At 37.5% G+C, this 23,222-nt stretch overlaps 1 protein-coding gene across 2 annotated transcripts in view; it reads left to right on the forward strand.

Annotated features, from left to right (window-relative positions):
* Window positions 1-21,460, forward strand: part of GHR (growth hormone receptor) — a 114,861-nt gene extending 93,401 nt beyond the window's left edge. For both annotated transcript variants that reach the window (XM_066339786.1, XM_066339787.1), the window contains 7 exons: window positions 6,449-6,578; window positions 7,643-7,803; window positions 8,813-8,991; window positions 12,913-13,084; window positions 15,594-15,684; window positions 18,342-18,411; window positions 18,669-21,460. In XM_066339786.1, the coding sequence (XP_066195883.1) occupies window positions 6,449-6,578; window positions 7,643-7,803; window positions 8,813-8,991; window positions 12,913-13,084; window positions 15,594-15,684; window positions 18,342-18,411; window positions 18,669-19,631 (1,766 nt within the window). In that variant the 3' untranslated portion in view covers window positions 19,632-21,460. The remainder of the gene's footprint in view (window positions 1-6,448; window positions 6,579-7,642; window positions 7,804-8,812; window positions 8,992-12,912; window positions 13,085-15,593; window positions 15,685-18,341; window positions 18,412-18,668) is intronic.
* The last annotated feature ends 1,762 nt before the right edge of the window (window positions 21,461-23,222 follow it).

A 23,222-nucleotide genomic window follows, 5' to 3' on the forward strand; every position in this document is an offset into this window, starting at 1 on the left:
AGTGGTTGTCATGTTGAGGGATTGTGAAGAATCACTATGACTTGCAGTCTCCAAAACTTTTTAAATCATCACTGCCACAGGAATCCTTGGACTGCTTTGAGGACTTCTCGTGAGCGCCTGTGGCCTTGCTTGCCTAGGATGGTTTTGTAGTGGCACTTCTCAGGGAATGACTCAGTAAAATCCTATGGAGTTTCACTCCAGACGAAAGTAAAAAATGACCCTCCTAGTAGCAGCCTCCATATTGTTTTATCTCTGATTTTTTAAATATCTGTATGGTGACCATTATGGGGAACTTTGCCCTAGTCTGAAAAACTAATTGTTTCTGCCTTTTCGGAATGCCCTTCAAAGATATTCAGATAGCTGTTCTGTAGATAGAACTGGAAATTTTACTTTCCTTGAATAAAAACCAAATTTTAATACTTCAAACGGAAGTTGTTGAAAATCTCTGTAGAGTACAAGGTAGGATTTTTTGTCATGTATGAAAGAGATACTGCATATATACCTGGCAGCTGTTGTTTTGAAGAACGGTTAAAATCTGCAGAACTCAGAAATAACTTGAAAATTTTACAGTGGAAAGCACAAAAATTTAGAGATTGATTCTGGTCTCCCAAAAGCAGTGTCAATTTAAAGGACTGAACAAGAACAAGGCCAGATTGAGGGCCGGTATTTCTGTGATATTTCATTCAAATATAACAAGGATGTGGGCAGGAAATAAACAAGAAACATCAGGACACATTGGTGCATAACCAGCACTGTTTTGATGATGATTGGGACATAGTGTCATTTTCATCTTAACCCACAGAGTTTGGGATACAATCTCACAGTCTCCTTCTTTCTGTTTTGCTGTCATTACTCTGCAGTTGTCCGTAAACAGGTTTGCTTTGCTGCGACAGTGCTTGCTTGTCTCTTTTGACACTGCCTTTGCAGCCACCTGCTTTCTCCTCCTGTCTGTCACCTTAGTATAACTCCTGGGTGATCCCAGGTACATGCCGTTTCTGCTCTACACTATCAGGGTGTGCATATTCCACACCTAGAAGTTGTTGTCTTCACTGTTTGAACTGAGAACAGTGACTGCAGGCTTACATGAGCTCTCATATTTCATTTTCAGTTTGTCAGTATTATTCTGCCTTATCTCAGGTCTTCTGCTGCCCTTCCCTGCCTTCCTATCATAACCACTTATGCCCTCTTGTCCTTTTCTTTCCAAACATGTAATTTTCTCATTCTTCATTTCACCTGTGTCTTTGTCCTCTCTGTTTTGGCTCCATTTGTGTACTCCCATTGCAGGTTAGCTGTGTTGTAACTTTTCCTTTGTTAGAACACTCTCTGTGTTCTCAGGCTTCAACACTTGTGTGGTTTGCTTTCCTAATCCCACTGCAGAGGCATTTTCTGCTGCCAGGTTTTGCAAGGTGTGCCTCACAGTACCCTGCCCACCATGGGTGCCATGCCCTGGTCACCTCCACTAGGCTCTGGGGCTTAAGGCTTGGTGCCCTTTATCTCCCGGTCGGACCAGGACCTGGCTGCCCTTACCCAATGCCAGTAGCCACTGCAGTGCAGTCAAAGTGCAGTCCCATCTGCACAGCTTCTTGTTTATAGGAAGGGAGCTAAGGTTCAAAAAAAGGGAAGTAAGTTGCAACGTTTAGGCAGGAGCATTAAGATGTGCCCTAAAGTGACTTTTTCATTAAGTTTTGTCAAGTTGCATTTCTTAAACCTGGGTTCACACCTGACAGTCCTTCTCCCCACGTCCTCTGAGTACTTTCCTCTTAGAGTTTGGAAAGGTGTTGGAGCCTGGATTGGGAATGCTGAGTTGAACTTTATCTTCTCTTTCTGGAAAGCTTGTCTTTCTGGTGCTGGTTCTGAGCACCAGTCTCTGAGTTTTGAAGGGGCCACATCTCAGCAAGGATAACCCCTCATCACTGCATGGTGAGGAGCAATGCGTTTGATTTTAGACGGCTGTTGACTCTGAACTGGGTAGCAGTCACCAGACTCATCTTCAATGCAGAGCTAAAGGTCCACTTTCATGCTTCTAAGCAAAACACCTGAATTTATCATGAACTATTAAACTATTACTCTATGGGCATAATATTCCCTTACACAGCATTTCCAATCTGTTTTCACTGTGATACAGCATATGAGAGTTATTAAGCTTTGCTTTGTTTCTGTCAAGTATTTTGTACAAAAGGGTCTGATTTATTACTGATATGAAATAACTTTTATTCTTTTCCATAAAAAAATTGTTCCAGAACTTGTTAGTCCTTTATGGGTAGGTTTTAATTAGGGCAAAAACTGGGTTAGATTAGCAAGTAGCCTGATGAAGAAGTGGCCTGGTTGTTGTCTCCCTGTACTGCATCTCCCACTCTTTGTATAGGATGTCTGACAGTTTGTTAGTACTAGATTGTACCTATTTAACATATCATCCACTGACACCAAAAGTGGTTCATTTTTCTGCCCAATTTAAACAAATTAGAATCTGCTGGTAGCATAGAAATCAATTATTAAGTGACCCAACCTTTGATGAGCTTGGTGGATTCAGGAGCAGGACCTAATTGACAGAGCATTTACTGCCAATGTACAAATTTGAGCTACAGGAAATAGCACTCCAGCTCTTCATAGTTGTTTTCAGTGTTAAATGTAATTAATTCCCTTTTTTGTATTGCCATTTCCACCTTTCTCCATTGCACTCTAGCAGTGACACATTGTATGTTCTTTGATAGTAGATTATATGAAGAGGTATGCTGTTGCATAATGTTTCATCTATCGCTGATTTGCATATTGGGACACACTATTCTTCTGTGAGTTTAACTTTGCTGTAGGTTTGACTGGTACAGGAAGTTCTGATTATGGATAATTCCACATGAACCTTCTAAAATTCACAAGCAGAAACATCTACTTTTGTTCAGCAAAAGTGCAGTCCCTTTTATCATTTTCTGTTACTTAGATTGATTTTTTTCAGTCTGTTGTATGCTCATTATTATTTCACCTATCGTAGTCCCACACTAATAAGTGGGACATTTCTGTACAGTTTGTGTACTCCTCCACTGTTGTCCCTGCAGAAGTACTTAGAGGTCTGGTTGCAGTAGGACATTCTCCAGGATGATGATAAACTGTTTTGCTACACCCCAGTTACACATTTCAGTTCTTTACTCTTCCACACTTTTAGCTTCTTTTAAAGTTATATGTTATTAGAGGGACTTTTAAGGAAGGTGAGGGCAAAGGGGGAAGAAAAAAGAAAAGAAAAAAGGAGATTCAATCCCTAAAAGAATTAGTTTTCTGATACTTTTTTCCATGTTTTTTCCTGTTGAAATAGTGTATTTGGCCAAGCCATTATCTTGAGTAAAGTGAGTGGTTTTATTAATGACAGTTTGACTGGAACTTACTGGATTAGATAGGAAATGAGCAAGTGTTCATCTTTGTTTTGCTTGTCTAGTCTGTTTAAAGTCTTGGTTTGACAGCCTTTACTTTCAGTACCCTGCTGCCTTTATGCCTAAATGCATTCAGCTGAGCTATTGCTTACAGTTATCACATTCTGGAACAGTTTGTTCAGATGGAGCTCACACAGGGTCCTGCACAATGCTGATAATTGGCTTGTGTGGGAAACAAGGAATTCATGAACTCTACCCCAGGAATGCCAAGCCTTACACAAGTCAGTATGTTAAAGTTTTCTTCAGTCAGTCACAAAATCTGTGGTTTCAAAGGCTGGAAACTTGACACAGAAATTGGAAATGTTTATCATAAGATAATATTTCTTTCAAATAGTCATAAAATAAATATATGTGTATTCATGTAAACTGGTTAACCAGGAATTTTGAATCCCAAACAAAAATACTCCATATTTAAAAATTCTTGTGTCTGTTGAAGGAACATCTGTGAGAGAAAGAATTAATAGTCCTGTAACGATGAAGTGGAATGAAGAGGCTTGGGGATACATTCCCAATGGAAATGAAATTGGGATGTAAGAGTTCAAGTCATAATCTGTATTCTGCATTGCTAATCCTGTCCATTGTAAATTATGCCATTCTGGTTGTGTTATGACCTGTTTTCCTAAAAGAGTTTGTGCATCTGAAAGCGTGCATAAAGCTGGTAAATTCCAGAGAATTGATTAACACAGGGCCTATACCTAGGATTCTGCTGGACCTCTCAAAATCTAAGTGAAGTTTGAGTCGATTCAGTTCATTTCATTATGTTAAAAAGTGACAGTGTGACTTTATTTACCCCTACAGATGAGAACGTGGGCTCCATGGTCTTTATATATTGTATTGTATGTTCTAGCTATAAACACAGCTATAAATACAACAACAGAAATATTCTAATTCAGGAGAGTTTGCCAATATATCATTTTCTCAAATTCTTAATGTGTTGCAGTAAAAATAACTGAGGATAGAAACAGGAAAAGCCATAGCATGTACTTACTTGCACATTATCTGTTTATAGAAGAAGGGAGAGACATGTGTCTTCTTGATTATAGGTATTATACAATTGAGGCAATTTTATTCATGTCTTCGAGGTAAAGGCAAAAAAAAAATTAATTTTTCTTGTTCTGTTTTTAAACAGTTATTTTTCTTTGTTTTTATATAATAATTCGATTTTCAATTAAATAAGAAAATTCGATTTTTTTTTTGTTCAGCAAAAAGCTGGACCACTCACTTTTAAAAAGTTGTAATACTGTTCTTGAATCTTTTAATCTGTTTTATTTTGGAATTAAGTTACAACGATTTCTAGTTTTGTGATCATGTGCTGTTTCTAACAGAGACATCTACTACATGAACATTGTTTGATGTAAAATGATGTAAAAATGTAAAAGTTCAAATCAAGGTCTGACTTTGAAGGTAAATATCTTGTATGAAGTATCATCACAGAATCACAGAAAGGTTTGGGTTGGAAGGCACCTGTAAAGATCCTGTAGTCCAACCCTCCTGCAACCACCCAGGATGTCTTCAACCAGACCAGGATGCTCAGAGCCCTGTCCAACTTAGTCTTGGATGTTTTGTGGGTGGGGCACCCACCACCTCTCTGGGCAATCAGTGCCAGGGTTTCACCACCCTGACACTAACGCATTTCTTCCTTATATCTTGTCTGAAATTCTGATATTCACATCTGCCAAAACATTCGCAAAGAACTTTGCATGCAGGGTCTAGTAGCATCATGTTAGTCCTTTTTCAGGGATCATTTCACTACTCATAAATACCTGACAAACACCTACATCTTAAGTGCATTTTGGAGAAATTTTCTTAAATAAATGATCGTGTTACCCAGATAGTCTGTGAAGAGAGGTAGACACTTCTGTGTGCATTTCATCTTCTCTGAAAGCTTTCCAGGCCAAATAGGGAACACTGGCAATTAGAACCTTCAAAATCAGGAAAAAATTAAAGCTTTACTTTGGAAGCAGTGAGTCATACCTGCAACTTTTGCTTTTATATTTCTCACAGGGATTGTTGTGGCTGACTTATTGTAGCAGTCATTTTATGACTTTTCATTGTTTCAGTTTTTACAAAGAATAGAAATTATAGATCATAATATGTCCATGCTTAGAAGTCCCCTTATCTCCCTCAGAACAAGGTTATATCCACACAGCATTGTGCATACAAACCTGAGCTCAGCTCAAGGTAGTTTCTGTCATGAGCAGGCATTGTGAAATGCCTCAGCTGGGCATGTGCTAAGCTGTGGGGAGTCTGATAGAAGCTCTGTAGTACCAGACCTTCTTTGAAGCAACAGAAGTGCTAATTGAGGTGTATCTGTCCTGAACTAAGCAAACTGGGGACAGCCAGCTGGTCCAAAGGACATAACCCCACTGTGCTCAGCTTTGGTGTGACTTCCCCTGCGTTCAGTGCTGGGCCCTGCAGTTTAAGATCTGAAGGTCTTTGATTGCATCTTGATGAGGGAAACAAAGCTGATAAGAGGGCTAGTGACAGGACATGTGGGAATGGTCCAAAACTACCCCTGGGGGGCGGGGTTGGACTGGGCATTAGGACAAGTTTAAGTGGTCAAACTCTGAAACAGGGATCCCAGAGAGGTAGTCAACACCCTAAGTCTGCTAATGTTTAAGAGATATTTGGACAGTGCCTTAATAACAGACTTTAACCTTTGGTTAGCCCTAAAGTGGTCAGGCAGTTGGATGGGATGATGTTCTAAGTTCCTTCCATCTGAAACAGACTTCTCTATTCTATTCAGTTACAGCTGAAGGGTTGGCAAATCCTGATGCTGAGTGTCAGGCTGTGATACTATCACTTCTATGTAGTACAAGAGAGCTTGACACATCTTTCAAGTTTGTCTTCTATAATCATCTACATGTATGCAGATAAGAATTTACATCTTTGGCTCATTGGACAGTAGTGACTGTAAGAAAATTTAATTATTCATTAAAGGTGCTGAGTTTCATTTTAATGGCAGGTTATTCTGGGGTTTGGATTTGTTTAATGTGTATCCTTCTGTCCCCTGCTTTTTTTTCTGACAGACATTTTGCAGTGGCCACAAATCAGCAAATGCAGATCACCTGAAATGGAGACATTTTCATGTTTTTGGACTGCTGGAAATTTTTATAACCTCACTGTTCCAAGAATACTACAGCTATTGTACAAGAAGAGGTAATAAAAGCTGAAACAGGAAAAGAGAGAAGTAATCATTTTGCCATGGTTGTTAGGTTGTCACTGTTAATTTTTTACTGTGATATGAGCCTTACTGTTTTTAAGGGTTTAAAACCATGTTTTAAGTACATTTTTTCCAATGTCAGAATTTATTGGTAATTATTAAGCAATTTGTAGCAACAAGCATTATTTAACAGATAATTAAGAACACATTCTTACTAAATATAGGTCCAGGTTTCAGAATCCAAAACTGAACACTATCTGGCTTAGGTAAGGATTTTTTAATAAGCAGCTTCAGTTCATTCTTTATCCATCTAACCTGCAACACTGAGATTCCTTATGTGTGCACAGATGTGGAGGTTGGATACAGCCCCTTTCAAATTTTTATTAAAATTTTATGAAGTCGCCATTGATCAATTGCTGTGATGAAGTCTGAATGTACAGATCCAGGAGAAAAGGCTGTTCTGATACTGGGATAATGCTTCATTGAGTCCTGTTCAATTATGATTCAGCTCTGCTTTAAGCTTTTTCAATTTTCAGGTTGATAAAATGATTAGCCAGAAAAAGGACATAGGCATTACCAGTAATGACTATTAAGGAAATAGGCCTTTTGTTCATAGGAGGAGGAGAATGTGGATTTCTGTTCCCTCTAATGAACAGGGTTGTGATCTTTTTGATCTACGGACTCTTTTTGATGATGGTGATGATACACTGAATAGCAGACTGAAAACAGATGGCAAGGTTGGCTTTCTTAGTTACTCTAAGACATCTCAGAAACCACAGAATCATACAATAACAGAATCATAAAATGGTTTGGTTTAGAAGGCACGTTAAAGTTCAACTGTTTTCCAGGCCACTAAGAGTACATGACTACCTTATAAACTCAGTTATGTAAGTTTCTCTGATAATGGTTTCATTATAAATCACTATCATTATTGATATGTTTTTATCCCTTCTGTAAGTTTTACAACTTAGCAGCATTGTGTCTTGTAACATCTGTAATTTGTACTTTGCAAGGTCTGTAGATCTCTCTCACAAATACTGCATTTTTGTTGTCATTCTAGTAATGAGGAAGACTGGAAAGAATGTCCTGATTATATCACTTCAGGACAAAATAGCTGTTACTTCAACGCATCCTACACCTCTGTGTGGACACCATATTGTGTTCAGCTTGCCAGTAAAAATGAAGTATATGATAAAAAATGTTTCAGTGTTGATGAAATAGGTATGCTTCCATTATGTATCTTATCTCTATAAGCTTTTGTATTACTTAAACTGCATTTAAATATCGCTTCTCAGAAAAGTTACTATCTAAAATATATGATATTTAGAAGAGATTTGATTTTGTTACACTGTAGTGTGATTCACACCAAAAAATACTGCCTAGACTTGAAGAAAGCTTAAAGGATAAAAGCAAATATGTGATTTCTTTTTCTGTATACCAGTGGTCTCAAACATGTGCATGCTCAAATGAGCTTGACTTTGCTGTCACTTTGAGTCCTTTTGAACATCTCCTGGTACAGCAAAGTTGGCTTTAAAACCTTGATTCTGCAAAGCTCTGGAAGCCAAATACTATTTTGTTCCTGAATCAACTGTAGTCTAAAGGATCAGGATGTGTAGTATTTCTAAGCTAGGATTTATATTTATGGCAATATGAATTGTGACTGCCTGGGACTTTACAGATGTTACTGCTTGTTCAGAGTGGTAGTGTGCCACCATTAACTACATATACAGATAATTTATTCCTACAGATGATTAAAACACCCAATGCTCTCTTTTATTCAGCTGAGAAAATATAGGTTAGCTTTTTGAATACCAAAAATTTTTAGTGTACTTCTGTATTAGCTACTAAATATTTGGGTTTTGGTGTTATTCCAATTATTGTTTTTATTTCTAGTCAGAACTCTAGATTTAAATTTTGGTGGATAATTGTTTGTATCTAGTGGTTTTAATCTGCTATTCAGAAATATGCTTCAATAGGGAATACATTCTTAATCTTCTTTATTAGTTACTTGGGTGAGATTTGTGCAGAACATGTCTGCTGGCGATTGGGCAGGGTACCTTCTTGTTACCAAACTTGCAATGACTTTGTCATTGTAATATATTAGATTTTAATCAGAAAATACATAGTTAATATACTTTTTAAGTCCTGAAATAATTTATCAGTGTGTAGTAAGAACGGACATTTCACATTGAAAACTGTCTGTTTTATTCCAAATGCTCTGTTTAAACAGTACTACCTGATCCCCCTGTCCACCTTAACTGGACTCTGCTAAATACTAGTCAGACTGGCATCCATGGGGATATCCAGGTAAGATGGGATCCACCACCAACAGCAGATGTCCGGAAAGGATGGATTACTCTGGAGTATGAATTGCAGTACAAAGAAGTTAATGAGACAAAATGGAAGGAGGTATGAAACAAATATTTATTATACATCAGTCATAGTGCAGTGCAGGCTTGTTCTATCCCTAACACTTTTGTACCACTATGAAAAATGTGTTTGTAATTGCCAATTAGACGATACCTTAATTCTTAAACAACATGCCTACATTTTTTCTGACATTTTCTAGCAAACACTGTAACTTTATATGTCAAGATAGTTGACAGGCAGGATAATGAAAAATCCAGAAACACCTGTGTTAGATCAGTAAGTGTAAGAAGAGTCAGGTACATGCAAGTGTTTTCAAGGATAAAAGATTTTTCTATTGTTTTCTTAAACTTCAACTGTTTTAACAGTGCATGGTGTTTCAGTAGTAAGAACAGAAAATTTTTTTGGTAAATACCACCATGTCAAACCAGATTCTTCAGAGTACCTGTAACATTTTAAGAAGGTAGGAAGGTAAGGAAGGTAAGGGAGGAAGGAAAGGAAGGAGGAGAGGAGAGGAGAGGAGAGGAGAGGAGAGGAGAGGAGAGGAGAGGAGAGGAGAGGAGAGGAGAGGAGAGGAGAGGAGAGGAGAGGAGAGGAGAGGAGAGGAGAGGAGAGGAGAGGAGAGGAGAGGAGAGGAGAGGAGAGGAGAGGAGAGGAGAGGAGAGGAGAGGAGAGGAGAGGAGAGGAGAGGAGAGGAGAGGAGAGGAGAGGAGAGGAGAGGAGAGGAGAGGAGAGGAGAGGAGAGGAGAGGAGAGGAGAGGAGAGGAGAGGAGAGGAGAGGAGAGGAGAGGAGAGGAGAGGAGAGGAGAGGAGAGGAGAGGGAGAGGGGAGGAGAGGAGAGGGAGAGGGGAGGAGAGGAGAGGACTTTGAGTTGCAATTTAAAATTTCACACAATAAGCTAATAAAAATAATGCAACATAGATAAGACTTGCAGATTTCATACCAGACATCAAGGGGAAAATTTTGGATATGAAATATATGAAAATATAAAATAATATGTTAAAAATACTTTCAGTTTTCTTTTTGAAAATCATTTAACTTATCATGTAGTTAGATTTTCTGTTACAGGGAAGATATTATACCCATCTTACCTGAATGCATAGCTAAATGCCAGTGTGCCATGGCATATTTGCATATGGAGAGCTCTTCTTCAATGCAGTAAGAATATCATGTCAGAGCAGAATCCTTCCTTTGCTTTCTTATTAATATGAAATGAATTAACTAGCAAAAAAACCACCCTCCCCCCCAAAAAAAAGAAAACCCACCAAAATCAGATAATACTGTTACAAATTTGTCTTCAACTACAAAAGGAAAATTTAAACAATTTGAAAATTGTCAAATTTACCAATTGAAACACAGTCAGGCTTGCCTTCATCTTGCTTGCCTTCATCAAGGTTTGCTTGCCCTCATCTGTGAAAGACCCTGGCCCCCCTCCTCACTTCTGGTCCTTCTCAGTGTTAGCATTTTCTCTTTAGCCTAGTCCTTATTAATAAGTCTACAGGCCTATAATGTCTGTAACTTTTTTTTCCTAATAGTTCACTGTCTTTCTATCTATACTAATTTAAGCTATACTTAATATTATTTTAAAGCCTATGAAATGTGTTAAGTTTAGGCAGTAAATCAGTAATCTTTAAGAAGCTGAAAATCTGCAGAATTTCAAAAGCAGGAATGCACGTATGTTTCTAAAAATACACATTTTGATGGGTTTTTCAAGAAGAGTTTGAGTATCAGTCACATAAATACCATAATAAAGCTTTGTTCTTCCTCCAGTACCATCAATAAACCCAGAATACTTTGAGAATAGTTCTTCTCAGGAGAGCAAAGATTTGAAAATCAGTACTCTTTCAGAACACAGATAGGGAATTCCTGATTGCGATACTTGCCTCAAGAGACAAAGTATTATAGATTATGTTGGACTAAAATGTGTATATTGTATGGTTTTGTAAGCCTTTCATCTTAGGAGCATAAACATGGCATAATTCACTGAGACAATATGAGAGCATGAAATACAAACTTCTGAAAAAAATCCTGTCTGTCCCAGGACAAGAGCAAATTTCTGAATAACAGCATTGGAGCAATGCTACAATTTCACTCTTTGTATTCCTTTCTCCAAATGCCTTCTCTCATGAATCTTGAAGCACATTAAAACAGAAATGTCTGGTTATGCATTGTCAAGTTATACATATCTAGTTATTACTAGTTTTTTACACAAAGGATAATCCTTGACTGCCTAAATATAACCTAATGCTTTGTACATATAACTAGTAAAAAATTATAGTACTTATTATTGTGCTAAGTTCCCCCTTACTGAATCTTGTTTGTAATTTTTCTATATGTTTTGGGATGATTGATTGCTTTATCATGCATAGCCTTTATTATTTTTCAGTATATTTACTAATTAAAAATAAAAGCTGCTACGTTGAAAGATCAAACATTAATTAGTAAACTGTTGAAACAGTAAGTTATAAGAGCACCAAAATTATTTTCTGAGAGATGTTCTAAACCAAGTAAAATCCACCCTGATATAACGGGTGTTCACAACACAGAGACAAATTACTGGTTACTTTTTATGGTGTCTCTCTCTATGGCTTTTACTTGATTTAATCCATGACAAATACTGTTCATCAGTTCACTTCATGCTGAATTTTCCCCACTCCATACATCCTGCTCCATCCAGGAGTCTTTCATTAAGGCTCTGATTTACTCTTCTTGGCTTTTTCCAAGTGACGCCATTATTTAGGAGGCATGTAAACCTATCCATAAAACTTTGGTGAACTATTTCCTTGTGGCTTAGTGGCACGAGATAGGTACATATTGAATGTTCTTCCCAATGCTTTCCAAATGGATATTCTTCACATGTTAAAAACATTGCTGATGTACAGCAATGGTTCTCCACAATCTTATGCTCAACTACTAGCTGAGGAAAGCATTCTGCCTCCTCCAAAATCTGTAACTGGGTGGTTGTAAGAACACTGGAGTCTGGAGTCACCAGGGATCAGATAACTCCAGAGATCATACTTACCAACAAATGGTGTCTCACGTTTAGGTTGTGTAGCTGTAGAGATTAGAGGACTGTATTGTTGATGTTTGCTTCAAATTCCCAAAGGCTGCTTGTTTTCCAATATTTTAACTCCTCACCATGATGGGTTTTTTCTGGTATCATTGTTGCTTCTGAAGGAAAGGTAGAATATAATATCTGCCTTATGGATTTCTATTTTGAGCACATATTCCTTATTTTTGTATACTTTTGTAGGGCTATTGGAATTAAAATGCATTTTCATAGAGATGTAATATAAAAAGGCAGAAACTTCATGTATTAAGACCTCCAATGTGATTTCCTAAACAGTTTGCTATTCAGTAGTATCTAAGTATGTTTCAGCTAATACAGAAGTTTTAAAGACCAACAATCTGATGCCAGCTCTCACACAGCCTCCATTATCACATTTTGTATATAGCTGAAGATTTTGGGGACCTACACGTTGTTCTCCAAATAAAAACATTTGTAACATGCAGTATGTTTGGTTATAACCATTGAATCTGTAATGGAGATTGCAGTAATTTTAGAACTCCCATGTTATTTTAACAGCATTTTTGGCATTCTGCAATCAGTAATGTTGTGTTATAACACGAAAAAGGATTTACAACTTGAAAGATCAGTGAAAGATGTTCACACCACCTACTTAGGGCATGTAACTGGAGGAAGCAGCCTTTCTTCACTGACTGTATCTACAGAGCTTGGATTCTCTGCTTTTGGTCCTTGAAGTAATGCCTGATGTACAGAAATGTGTGATGACTACTAAGTCAACAGTAAATGGTGTGAATGTTCTCTGAACTCTTCTTGTGGTATTCTTAAAATTCCCAGGAGCAAAAATGCCTTCAAATTTTTATTTTTGAAATCAATCAGCAGTGTAAAGTTTCCAGGACAACTCAAACAAATAAATCACAGTCCTTCTGTCTTTACAGCTGAAACCCAGACTCTCAACAATGGTTCCACTGTACTCTCTGAAGACAGCAAGAGATTATGAGATACGAATCCGATCAAGACAACGAACCTCTGAAAAATTCGGGGAGTTCAGTGAAATCCTCTATGTATCATTTTCTCAAATAGGCATTGGATGTGATCATTGTACAGAAGGTAAATTAGCTAAGTGTTTTTATAGCTGTGATGTGTATCTTTTCAGTGATGGGGTGGAGAGTGGTTTCAACCATGGTATATGGTTGAATACATAGGTAATCCAGCCTACTATGTGAGAATCATCTGGGGAGATTGAGAATGTTCTATACAAGTTCAGAAGTAAACTCAGCAAGACTATTTCACAGATCACCAGAGAGCAAAAATAGAAGTAGCTTTAAGAATCAGAAATAACTGCTGCTACACATCTCAAAGAGTCTAAAACAGAATTGAATCTCATACTTCATAATCTAAAATAAGCACTTCAGTTGGGAAGAGAAGGATTGTGATTTCTTGTAATACTGTCGCCTAAGTTTTTTTCCAGAATTCTGTGCTTTTTTGATCATCCTGATATACTATCAAGGCCAGTGAGTGTTTTTCTCATTTTTGCTTATGACTGGTACTCATTTTAAAGTGCTGTTAAACAGAGAAGTAGAAGCAGCCATTGAGAATCACATTTTTTCTATTGAAGGAACGAGACAGTGCCTTTTCCAGAAGCATTCTCAGGTCTGAGCTACTAAATTAAGTCTTTAAAATAAGAGGTCTTCAGCAAGTAATTTTAACAAGCTACTTCACATTATTTTTCAGGGTATTACATAAAACCTGTAACTTATCTTTCAAAATCTTGTTAGATTCTCCTTATTTTGCTCTTCCTATTATTAGTTCTCATTTCTAATTTATAGGAAAAGTTAATATTCTGTACATGTGGAACTTTTTATTAACTCTATCCACATTATGTGGTCAAGTTTTTCATATTAATGAAATTAAAATACTAGGAAAACCTAAGGCCATCCTACAGCCAGTTTTCTTCAGTCACTGCAACTCAGATTCTCCAAGGTGATCCAAATCCACACACCTCACACAGCAGCAGTGAGCAGATTTGATTGAGAATTTATTTTTGCTTCTTTTGTATATCACTCTCAGAAACACAGAATTAAACTTTAGATACATTTAATGTATTAATAATTTAAAGTCTTCTAATGCAATGTTCTCACTTCTTGAAGGAGCAGGACATTTGCTGGTCTCACTGACATGACAATGGATTACTAAAATAGACACCTGTTTAACACAGTCATATCCATATAGGACTTTACTGATGCCTGAAAGCATGTCTGGTCAAAATCTGAGCTGGGAGCCCAGGTCTCAAACTCATATGTGAATTTTTTATTTCTAAATAAAATTTATTTATTTTTAAATAACCTCTGAAAGGTTATTTATGTTCCTAAATAGAGTTCTAAAGCTTTCTGTCCAGTGTTCCTTGGCCCAAAAAATAAGAGGGAAATTTTTGTAGGAAATTCAAAATTATGAAAAGATGAGAGAAATGTAAGACAAAAGCTATAAAAATTACTCTATGCTTTGTAATTTACAATGTCATATTAAGAATAGAATTGCTAGTATTTGAGAGATAAAACGTTTCATTTATCAGCATTGTTCTTCATTTCTACTAAATTGCATTTCTCAGTTAATTTCTAAATTCTTCATAGCCACCTGCAAGGCAAATAAAAGGGGCTCTTTTTCAGTTGATTCAGCTGGTGCATAACATAATTAATATTTAACCTTTGGAAAGAGAAATGGTGTGTTTCATGACACCACCATACTTTAGTTTTTGTTTGGAAAAAATAGTTTGCTTGTGATTTCATGTGCTATTAGTAAAGTTCTGTCAGCTTGGATGAACAAATAGTAGCATGGTCTATGGCATTATATGCCCACAGGATTAACCATACCATGTTCCAAGCAGACAGAATGTTCCTCATGGCTGGTTTTGCTATAGGCATTATATTTATTGATCTTGTTTAGATTTATGAAATCAGTCTAGTTTAGTAAGGAGTCTCAGCAGACTCAGAAATGCATGAAACTGCTGAGACCAAAAGATGCCATGAATTAGGAATGGTACTTGCCAATTCAGTGCCACAACTGACACTCTTCCAATCCACACTCTACTCGCTCAGTCCTCCCTTCCCCTCTCTGCTCCAGTGGGAAGGAGTAGAGAACTCACGACACAGGAAGTGAAGATCACATGTTGAGGGATGAACAGTTTGCTGGAAACAGCAATGAGATCAGAAAACAAACAGTAAAAGCGTCAATATTAATAGCAAAAGTATATGAAAGAGAGAGTGGCTCAGACCCTCTGAGTGAGAGATGCTCTCTGCAGAGACAATGAGCAATATCGGACAGTGCCACCGTATTTTTCAACCAGAAGTCACACCCTTCTTCTTGGAAGCCAGGGAGTCCCTTTTTCCACCCCTGGCAGTGACACAAGGTGGTATCAAAGAACCTCCAAGTGCTGGCCAGAACTAGGACAAAAAGCACATTTTTATTTCTGCTGAACAAAGAACTTTCACATTTAAGTAACAAAAATTTTCATCAGTTTTTACTACTTTGGAATCCTCAGGTGGTTGAAGACAAGGTTGAACTTAAAGATGTGACAAATTATGGAGATTCCTGCTTATATATTCATATTTTGTTGTTTCAGAAGTTGAGTTTCCATGGTTCTTAGTTGTTGTCTTTGGAGTGTGTGGGCTGGCTGTAACAGTGATCTCAATCATGCTGTCTAAACAACCAAGGTAGAGACTTTTTATTTGTTGAATTTTATGTACCTATACCTTAAATTTATTTTTTTTTAGTATTATTTCAAATTTGGAGGACTAGGAACCATTCTGAGCATTTTTGTCCATTCCTATAAACTACATTTAACTGGAAATTAGTATGTATGGGGCCTTCAGCGTGGAGAATCTGATCATGTTGATCTTCCTCTTTCACTGGAGTATGTTTTATTCCGCAGAATGTACATGATTGATTTACTTAGACTTTGAAGGAGGCTGGTTTTTTAGTTCACTCAAATTTTGTATATACTACTTTTTATTGTCATGCTATTTAAAAGTTTCATACTTACCTACGTCTGTGTATTTGATTTTGTTGTTAGACCATTCCACTAAACACTACTTCTTGAAGCCAAAGAAAAGAGCTTGAGTCATAGCAGAATACTTGGTCTCTGGATAAACTGCAGCTCCTGTAGATAACAGGAATAAAACAAAACAAATCACAGAATTGCGTTTGAAAAATTACAAAATTGTGGCATATACAAAAAAATGAAAGAATGAAACATACATAAAAATCCCCTAATACGTGTTTTCAGGAATGGGTTTTGGCAGAGTTAACTTGGATGTCATATCAGTGCTGTTTTACACTATGGAGCAACACCATGGTCAAGACCCAGTGCCCACATGCATGTTTTCAGTGGTCTTGTGTATACACTGAAAATGAGCACTGAGTAGTTTTTCACATACCAGAAAATAGTGACATTTCATTTCACATAGTGGAATTAAAACAAATAGTGTATTTGGAGCAGATCTAAAAAAATTTTTTTTCATTAAGCAGGAATTTCTTACTCACTCAAGCTCTGTGCTTTGACAGTTGCTGATTTAAGAGCAAGGCTTCTGATAAAATTCATGACAAAAGCTTGATGTGTCAGAATGGATCAATGTGCATGTGACACCAGGAGCTGAGGTCAGCACACTGACCAAGGGGTGGCTTAGTCTCAGAAAATCTTGAGGTCTTGAGCTTATCTCTGATCAGAGTTTATAAATATCATCCATGCTAATCACGAATGCTGGAAGAAGCTTTCCTCCACTGACTACCTTCATGTGGAAAGATTTTCTGAACTGCAGGCATGCACCCTTTCCTTCAAACTGGACCATTTAGTGGTGGAATAGCAATGTATTCTGCAGAGAAGCAGCCTGCATAGGTTTTCCATAATGCAAAATATCCAGGCTTGGTCCTCCTGATTCTAAAAGATACCAATTCATATTTTCCTCAGTTCTGATCTCAGAGGCTCTGAATGAGTCTTACTAGGACAGATGCCATAGGTTTAGAGTTGAGGGATGAAAGCTTGAATTATGCTAGACTAAGAAAGGAGCAGAACATAGTTTGAGCATAGTTCTCCCTCCCAGATGTCTTCTCCAGGCAGTGAGTGGTAAAACTCTTCGTTTCATTAGAAGCAGTGCCCAGTCCTGTCAGAATACCTGATTTGTGGATTCAACTGTAAAGCACAAGTCCTAACCCTGATAGCCCAACCAGTTTCCACTGCCTCTCCAGGGATTAGGTGGAAAATTACTGGATTTCTGGATCTCATTAGACTTGCTGGGCAGAACACTGAGGATCTTCTCAAAACCAGAAACATCTGAGGAATGTGAACATGCCACGGTTAAGCCAAAGGTGCCTAAATTTCTCTCTAGGCACTGTTTTAAGACTTCTGTGACCCTTTCTGGACCATACCAAGGTCACTAAAAAAGTCGAAAAACTAGTATTTGGATTTGTATCTACCATTTCCCACACCTTACTTTCTAAAGTAGCCAATTAACCCTGTATAAAGATAATTTTGAATTTTCCTTTTGTTTTTCTGTTTGCAAAAGAAGCAGGGATGTAAGATGGAAGAGATAGGCATGACCAGCTATAGTTGGATTATTATTAAGGGAAAATCATCCTTCTATTAGAATAGGAGGGACAGAGGGGGTGGTTTGGTTTGGAAGGGTTTTTTGCCCCCTAAAAAATTAGGAATGCACTTTATGAAGGACTAGAATAATATGTATTTCCACAGGCTGCAAATGTCCAAGCAAGTTACTAGACCTTTCTCTACAAGGGTAAACCCCTGCCCTGATTATATATTACTTGTTGCACTAATAATTCAAAAAGCAGAACTGTCATAGAGATGGCAAAATACTAGCCTAAATTTTTGCAGATGTTTTTCAGTTTTATTTATTAGTTCTAAAGTGATTCACTCTTTCCACCAATTCCCATTTTCCGTTCCCCTATTTAAATTTATTGGGCATATGCAAGGCTACATTGTCCCTGAAAAAAATTTTGGAAAAGTCATAGGTTTGTATCAGGTTCCATTGAAAAGTTTGTAAAAAGGGAATCTATTGACAGAGTTCTAGGAATTTACTCGCTGTCTATACAGCATTAAATTGTCAAAGACCAGACTCCAAAATGGATTCCCACATAAATTTAAGTGATTTCAAAAAGGAAGCTTGCAGAAAACTTGTTTCTTAATTTGTCATGAGACAAAACATTACTTTTTTTCCTTAGGAGTATTTGAAATTTCATTTTCAAACATTTAGGTTTTCAAATCATTGACTATAAATGCAATGTAAGCCTGTCTTCTTTCTAACTTCCTCAATAAAAGACCACTGTCATTTAAAAGCTTTTTTTTTTTTTTTTCCAGGTTAAAGATGCTTATTTTTCCTCCTGTACCAGTACCAAAGATTAAAGGGATTGACCCTGATCTTTTGAAGGTAATATTAGACTCTAAAATCTACAGTGAGAATCTTTGTAGTAGTAGCAGATGACAACTGTAGTACCAGGCAGAAGAATTTTGTAGAAGAAAATTCTGACATCTGGGGAGTTGCCATAGAATTAGTTTACATAAAATAATTTTGAATCCCTTCACAATTATTATATAACTACAGTAATCTAGACATAAGTTACATCATTAAAAGGGCAAGCATTTCTATTAATTTCTCTATAAAATTATTTTTAATTTGCTTTGTAGAAAGGAAAGCTAGATGAAGTGAATTCCATCTTAGCCTGCCACGACAGCTACAAGGCACAGCTATACTGTGATGACTTGTGGGTTGAGTTCATTGAGCTGGACATAGAAGACCCTGAAGAAAAGAACAGAGCCTCAGACACTGACAGGCTCCTGAGTGAAGATCACCTGAAATCTGACAGTTGCTTGGGAACGAAGGATGATGATTCCGGACGGGCCAGTTGTTGTGAACCAGATATTCCAGAGACAGACTTCAGTGCAAGCGACACGTGTGATGCCACCTCTGATAGTGATCAGTTCAAAAAGGCTACTGAAAAGGAAGAGGATCTCTTGTGCCTTGAAAGGCAAGATAATGATGAGTCACTTCCAAATCTTGCCAGCACAGACCCGCAGCCCCAGCATAGAAATACTCAGTCTGAAAACAGCAACGTGTGGGCACCCTTTGACGGCAGCATTGAGTCACCCCATCTGCCAGTCCATAGCCAGATAAGCAACCAGAATTCACTGACAAGTACTGACTTTTACGCTCAAGTGAGTGATATTACTCCAGCAGGCAGGGTTGTACTTTCACCGGGGCAGAAATCCAAGCTGGGGAGAGCACAGCGTGAAGGCTGCACAGAACAAAACTTCACCATGGACAACACCTATTTCTGTGAGGCAGACGTGAAAAAATGCATTGCTGTGACCTCCTACGAAGAGAACGAGCCACGTGTTCAGGAACAAGGCTATAATGAAGACGGTTATTTCACCACAGAGAGCCTTACCACTACTGTTGCCAATCTTGGAGCTTCGACAGCAGCACCCCCCAGTTCAGAGATGCCTGTTGCAGACTATACGTCAATTCACATTGTTCAGTCCCCACAGGGCCTCGTGCTCAACGCTACCGCGCTGCCGGTGCCAGACAAGGAATTCAACGTGTCCTGTGGCTATGTCAGCACAGACCAGCTGAACAAAATCATGCCATAGCTCTTTTTTGACTAGGTGTGTGTAGTGTTTCACAGCAGAGAGTCAGTTTTGGGCTTGTATGCTGAAACCAAAATGAAGTCTAAAAGTTTTTCGTGGTTCCTATAATTTTATCTGAAATGTTGCAGCGTAAAATATACATCAAAATATTCCTGTTGTGTTCTGTAAATATTATATATGAATTTGTCTTGAGGCTGTTTTGTCTTGTTCTTGTAGGTGTTGATTTTTGTGAAATTAAACATTGAAATTACTGTTTAATGTACAGTAAATTGTGCATTTTTGATAAAGCTAAAAATCAGGTGGTTTAAAGTGTAAGAATTTAGAAAAAACTGCTGTTGGCAGAAATCTTTATATCAGTAATTGGGAAATGATCATATAGGTAAAAACACAAAAGTTGACTAAATAACACAGCTATTTTGATTTATATAAATTGGTAAAATATATTTTAATACTTTGGTCATAAAACCATAAATATTTTCTATTACACTAAATATCGTACTTCAGTTATGGTGACCCATTTAAGTAATGTAATTGCTGCAGTCCTGAAAAGGAGTTTTCTGGTTTTTAAAATTTTGTTCACAGCTAAAAGAAAAAATAGATTTTTACAGAGCCATTTTATACCTCCAAAGAAATCTATAGAAAAATTTTGAAATATTGTAGGAACTTAAAAGTAACTGATTCTATTACTTTCTTACAGTAGCTAGTATAGAAATATACATGCAATTTAAAGTTCTGTGTAAAATTATAAAATATGCCCAAGCATACTTGGGCAAATTATTCTGTTTTTCATCAGATTCTAGTTAATGCTAGTAATAGTACACTTTTTATAAGCAAAATCTTGTTGACCACAGTATTAAACACTGTGCAACTAAACTTTCACTGAAAATTTTTCAGAGCACGTGAATAAGCTCTGATAACTTAGCAGCATAGTATCTTCATATTTGACCAACTTCTGAAGCCCTTCCAGAGCCAAAGGTATAACTACATTTATTAGTCTGTGCCACATAAAGTCTTTATTAAAAAAAAAAAAAAATTAGGACTTCAGAAGTTAGCCAGCAGTTAATTTTTAGAGATATAACAGGATTAAAATACTTCAGTGGAACAAGGGGATCAAGTGCAGTATTGTTCAAACGTGGTTTTCATTTTTGCAGCCTAACAGCATCTCCTCTGACCGTGTTAGGCATATTTTCAGAAAGAAAGGGGAGAAAACTGAAATTCAATGGGAAGCTCTCTTTGTTCTTGCATATGTTAAGAACTTGATAGAGCTTTGCAATTAACTGTTACTGTTTCAGGAGTTACCTTCCTAGGCCATGATTTCATCACAGCAGGGCTCTTTTTAGAAAGCAGATAGGAACATTCATTTCTTCACTCTGACCTGAACAGAAATGTATTCAGGTCTTGCTTATGAAATCTCCAACTGAACTCACTGATGCTCTTTTTGTGACCAAGTGCTACACAACTGGGCCCAACTCCTGGGTGGGATTTTTAAGTTTAGCACGTACTTTATGGTAAATGTGCATTAGATATTCTGCTAATTTGCTGCTATAATTTTCTAACAGCTACATTATTTAGTTTCATATAAAATTTCATAGATGATAGACACTAATGCAAGTAATGCCTATGTGTGTGTTTGAAAGAAGTTTCTTACTCTGTTTCTATTGCCAAATATAGTAAATACCTCAGTCAAACTCAGAATGTCATTTTGGTACTATACTGGTCACACAAGCCATGATATGCCGGTCAGAAGATGTGTCTTTCAGTTTCTATTTAACTTTCTCTATGTTAGTGTTTTGTTCGTTTTTCTCAAAGTTTAATAAATGTATTGTCTTTCATCTCTCTGGACACGATGTGGTTTTTTGCAGATAATTAATTTTTTTAATGAAAAATAAGAGATTTTATTAGGAGAAATCAAATCTTTCTCATAGAATAAAGCATAAAGTCACTTCCCTTAGAATAGAAACAATACCTTATGTGATCAGTGTTTTCACTAATGGATGTCTGTGGAGAGACAGGACATATTGCACTCAGAGCTGGCCAAAATGTGTTACCAGTTTAGCTGACCTATTTACATGCTGCTGGAACATCCTGTGATTGGCAGACTGATCCCCAGCCTGTACTGGTGCAAGGGTTTATTCTTCCCCCGCTGCAGGACCCTGCATTTGCCTGTGTTGAACTTCATTAGGTTCCTCTCCACTCAACTTTCCAGCCTGTTCAGGTCTCACACAGCCTCCTGGTGTGTCAGCCCCTCCTACAAGTCCTGAGTCACCTGCCAACTTGTCCCTTCATCAATAAGCTGACCAAGACTGGAGCCAGTACTGACCCCTGGGGAACACCACTGGCTACAGGCCTCCAACTGCACTCTGCACTGCTGATCACAACCCTCTGAGCTCTGCCAGTCAATTCTCAACCCACCTCATTGTCCACTCATCAGCCTGTGCTTCTTGAGCTTCCTGTGAGGATGTTATGGGAGACAGTATTAAAAAGACTTGCAGAAATCCAGGTAAACAACATCCACTGCTCTCCCGTCATCTACCCAGCCAAGCACTACATAACAGAAGGCTTTTTTATTCCCTATTCTGCATGCATTGGTCTATGAGCATTCCAGAGAGGTCACAGGGCATGAAGGTCTCCCAGGAGGGGTGCAGGACAATTACCACAACCATACACACATCCTCTCACCTTGAGGTGGCTGACCTTTTGGTTCTTACCTTTGAAGGCAGCTAGGGAACACTTGTCACTGCTCTGGTTGGCCTGGTCTATTTCCTAATTGGATGCAGTGGTGTGACCTTGCCATTTTAGATCCCACCCCCAAAGTCCTTCACACTGGCCAGCCTGCATGTAAACTGCCTGCATGTGTTCCCTTTCTTAAAATGACATTTTGTTCATAGATTACCTGCCAGAGTTTAATCTGTTCTAATATCTCTATTCAGAAACCATGTTGGTTCTCATAAGCAAGGACTCAAGTTGCTCTGCTGGCTGTCTCTTGGTGTCAGTAAGAAGCCACCTTGGTTTGGAAAAGTTCGAATTTGAGCTTCTTTTTATCCATCAAAGACTATGTAAATTTCCAAGGCTTAGTGTTATAAAAAAACTGAGAAAAGTATCATCTATACCAGTTTCCATTAAGATAAGAAATAATTTTGTTAAACATAATGATTATTCTTTATGTACTCTATGTATTCTTTAAATACTATTCTTTACTACTTAGGGTGAAATATTTTTTCTGATTTATGATATAGGAGGTGAGATCAGCAGATTATGAAAGCTGTTCAGTCTGAATGAAAATTAACATTATCAAAGGTATATTTTCTATTTAAAAACAGAATAATAAAGAAGAGTTGAGTGCTTTTTAGATCTGCCATGATATTAGAAATGCTTCAATTTAATGATGACAGTCTCTGTTGGGAACATTTTACACTCATTTAAAGCTTAGTATATATAATTATATATACATCAGCATAGTTGTAAGGATGGGAAGTAATTCTCTGGTTCAAAGAGAAATTTCAAACTATATGACATTTAGCCATAGGCAACTTTCTTTCCTGCACTGAGATTTGCTATCTCAGGGGCCAATTACCAGACAAAATACAGGAGTGC

The sequence above is a fragment of the Sylvia atricapilla genome, chromosome Z (assembly GCF_009819655.1).
Source record: "Sylvia atricapilla isolate bSylAtr1 chromosome Z, bSylAtr1.pri, whole genome shotgun sequence".
In the NCBI taxonomy this organism is placed as follows: domain Eukaryota; kingdom Metazoa; phylum Chordata; class Aves; order Passeriformes; family Sylviidae; genus Sylvia; species Sylvia atricapilla.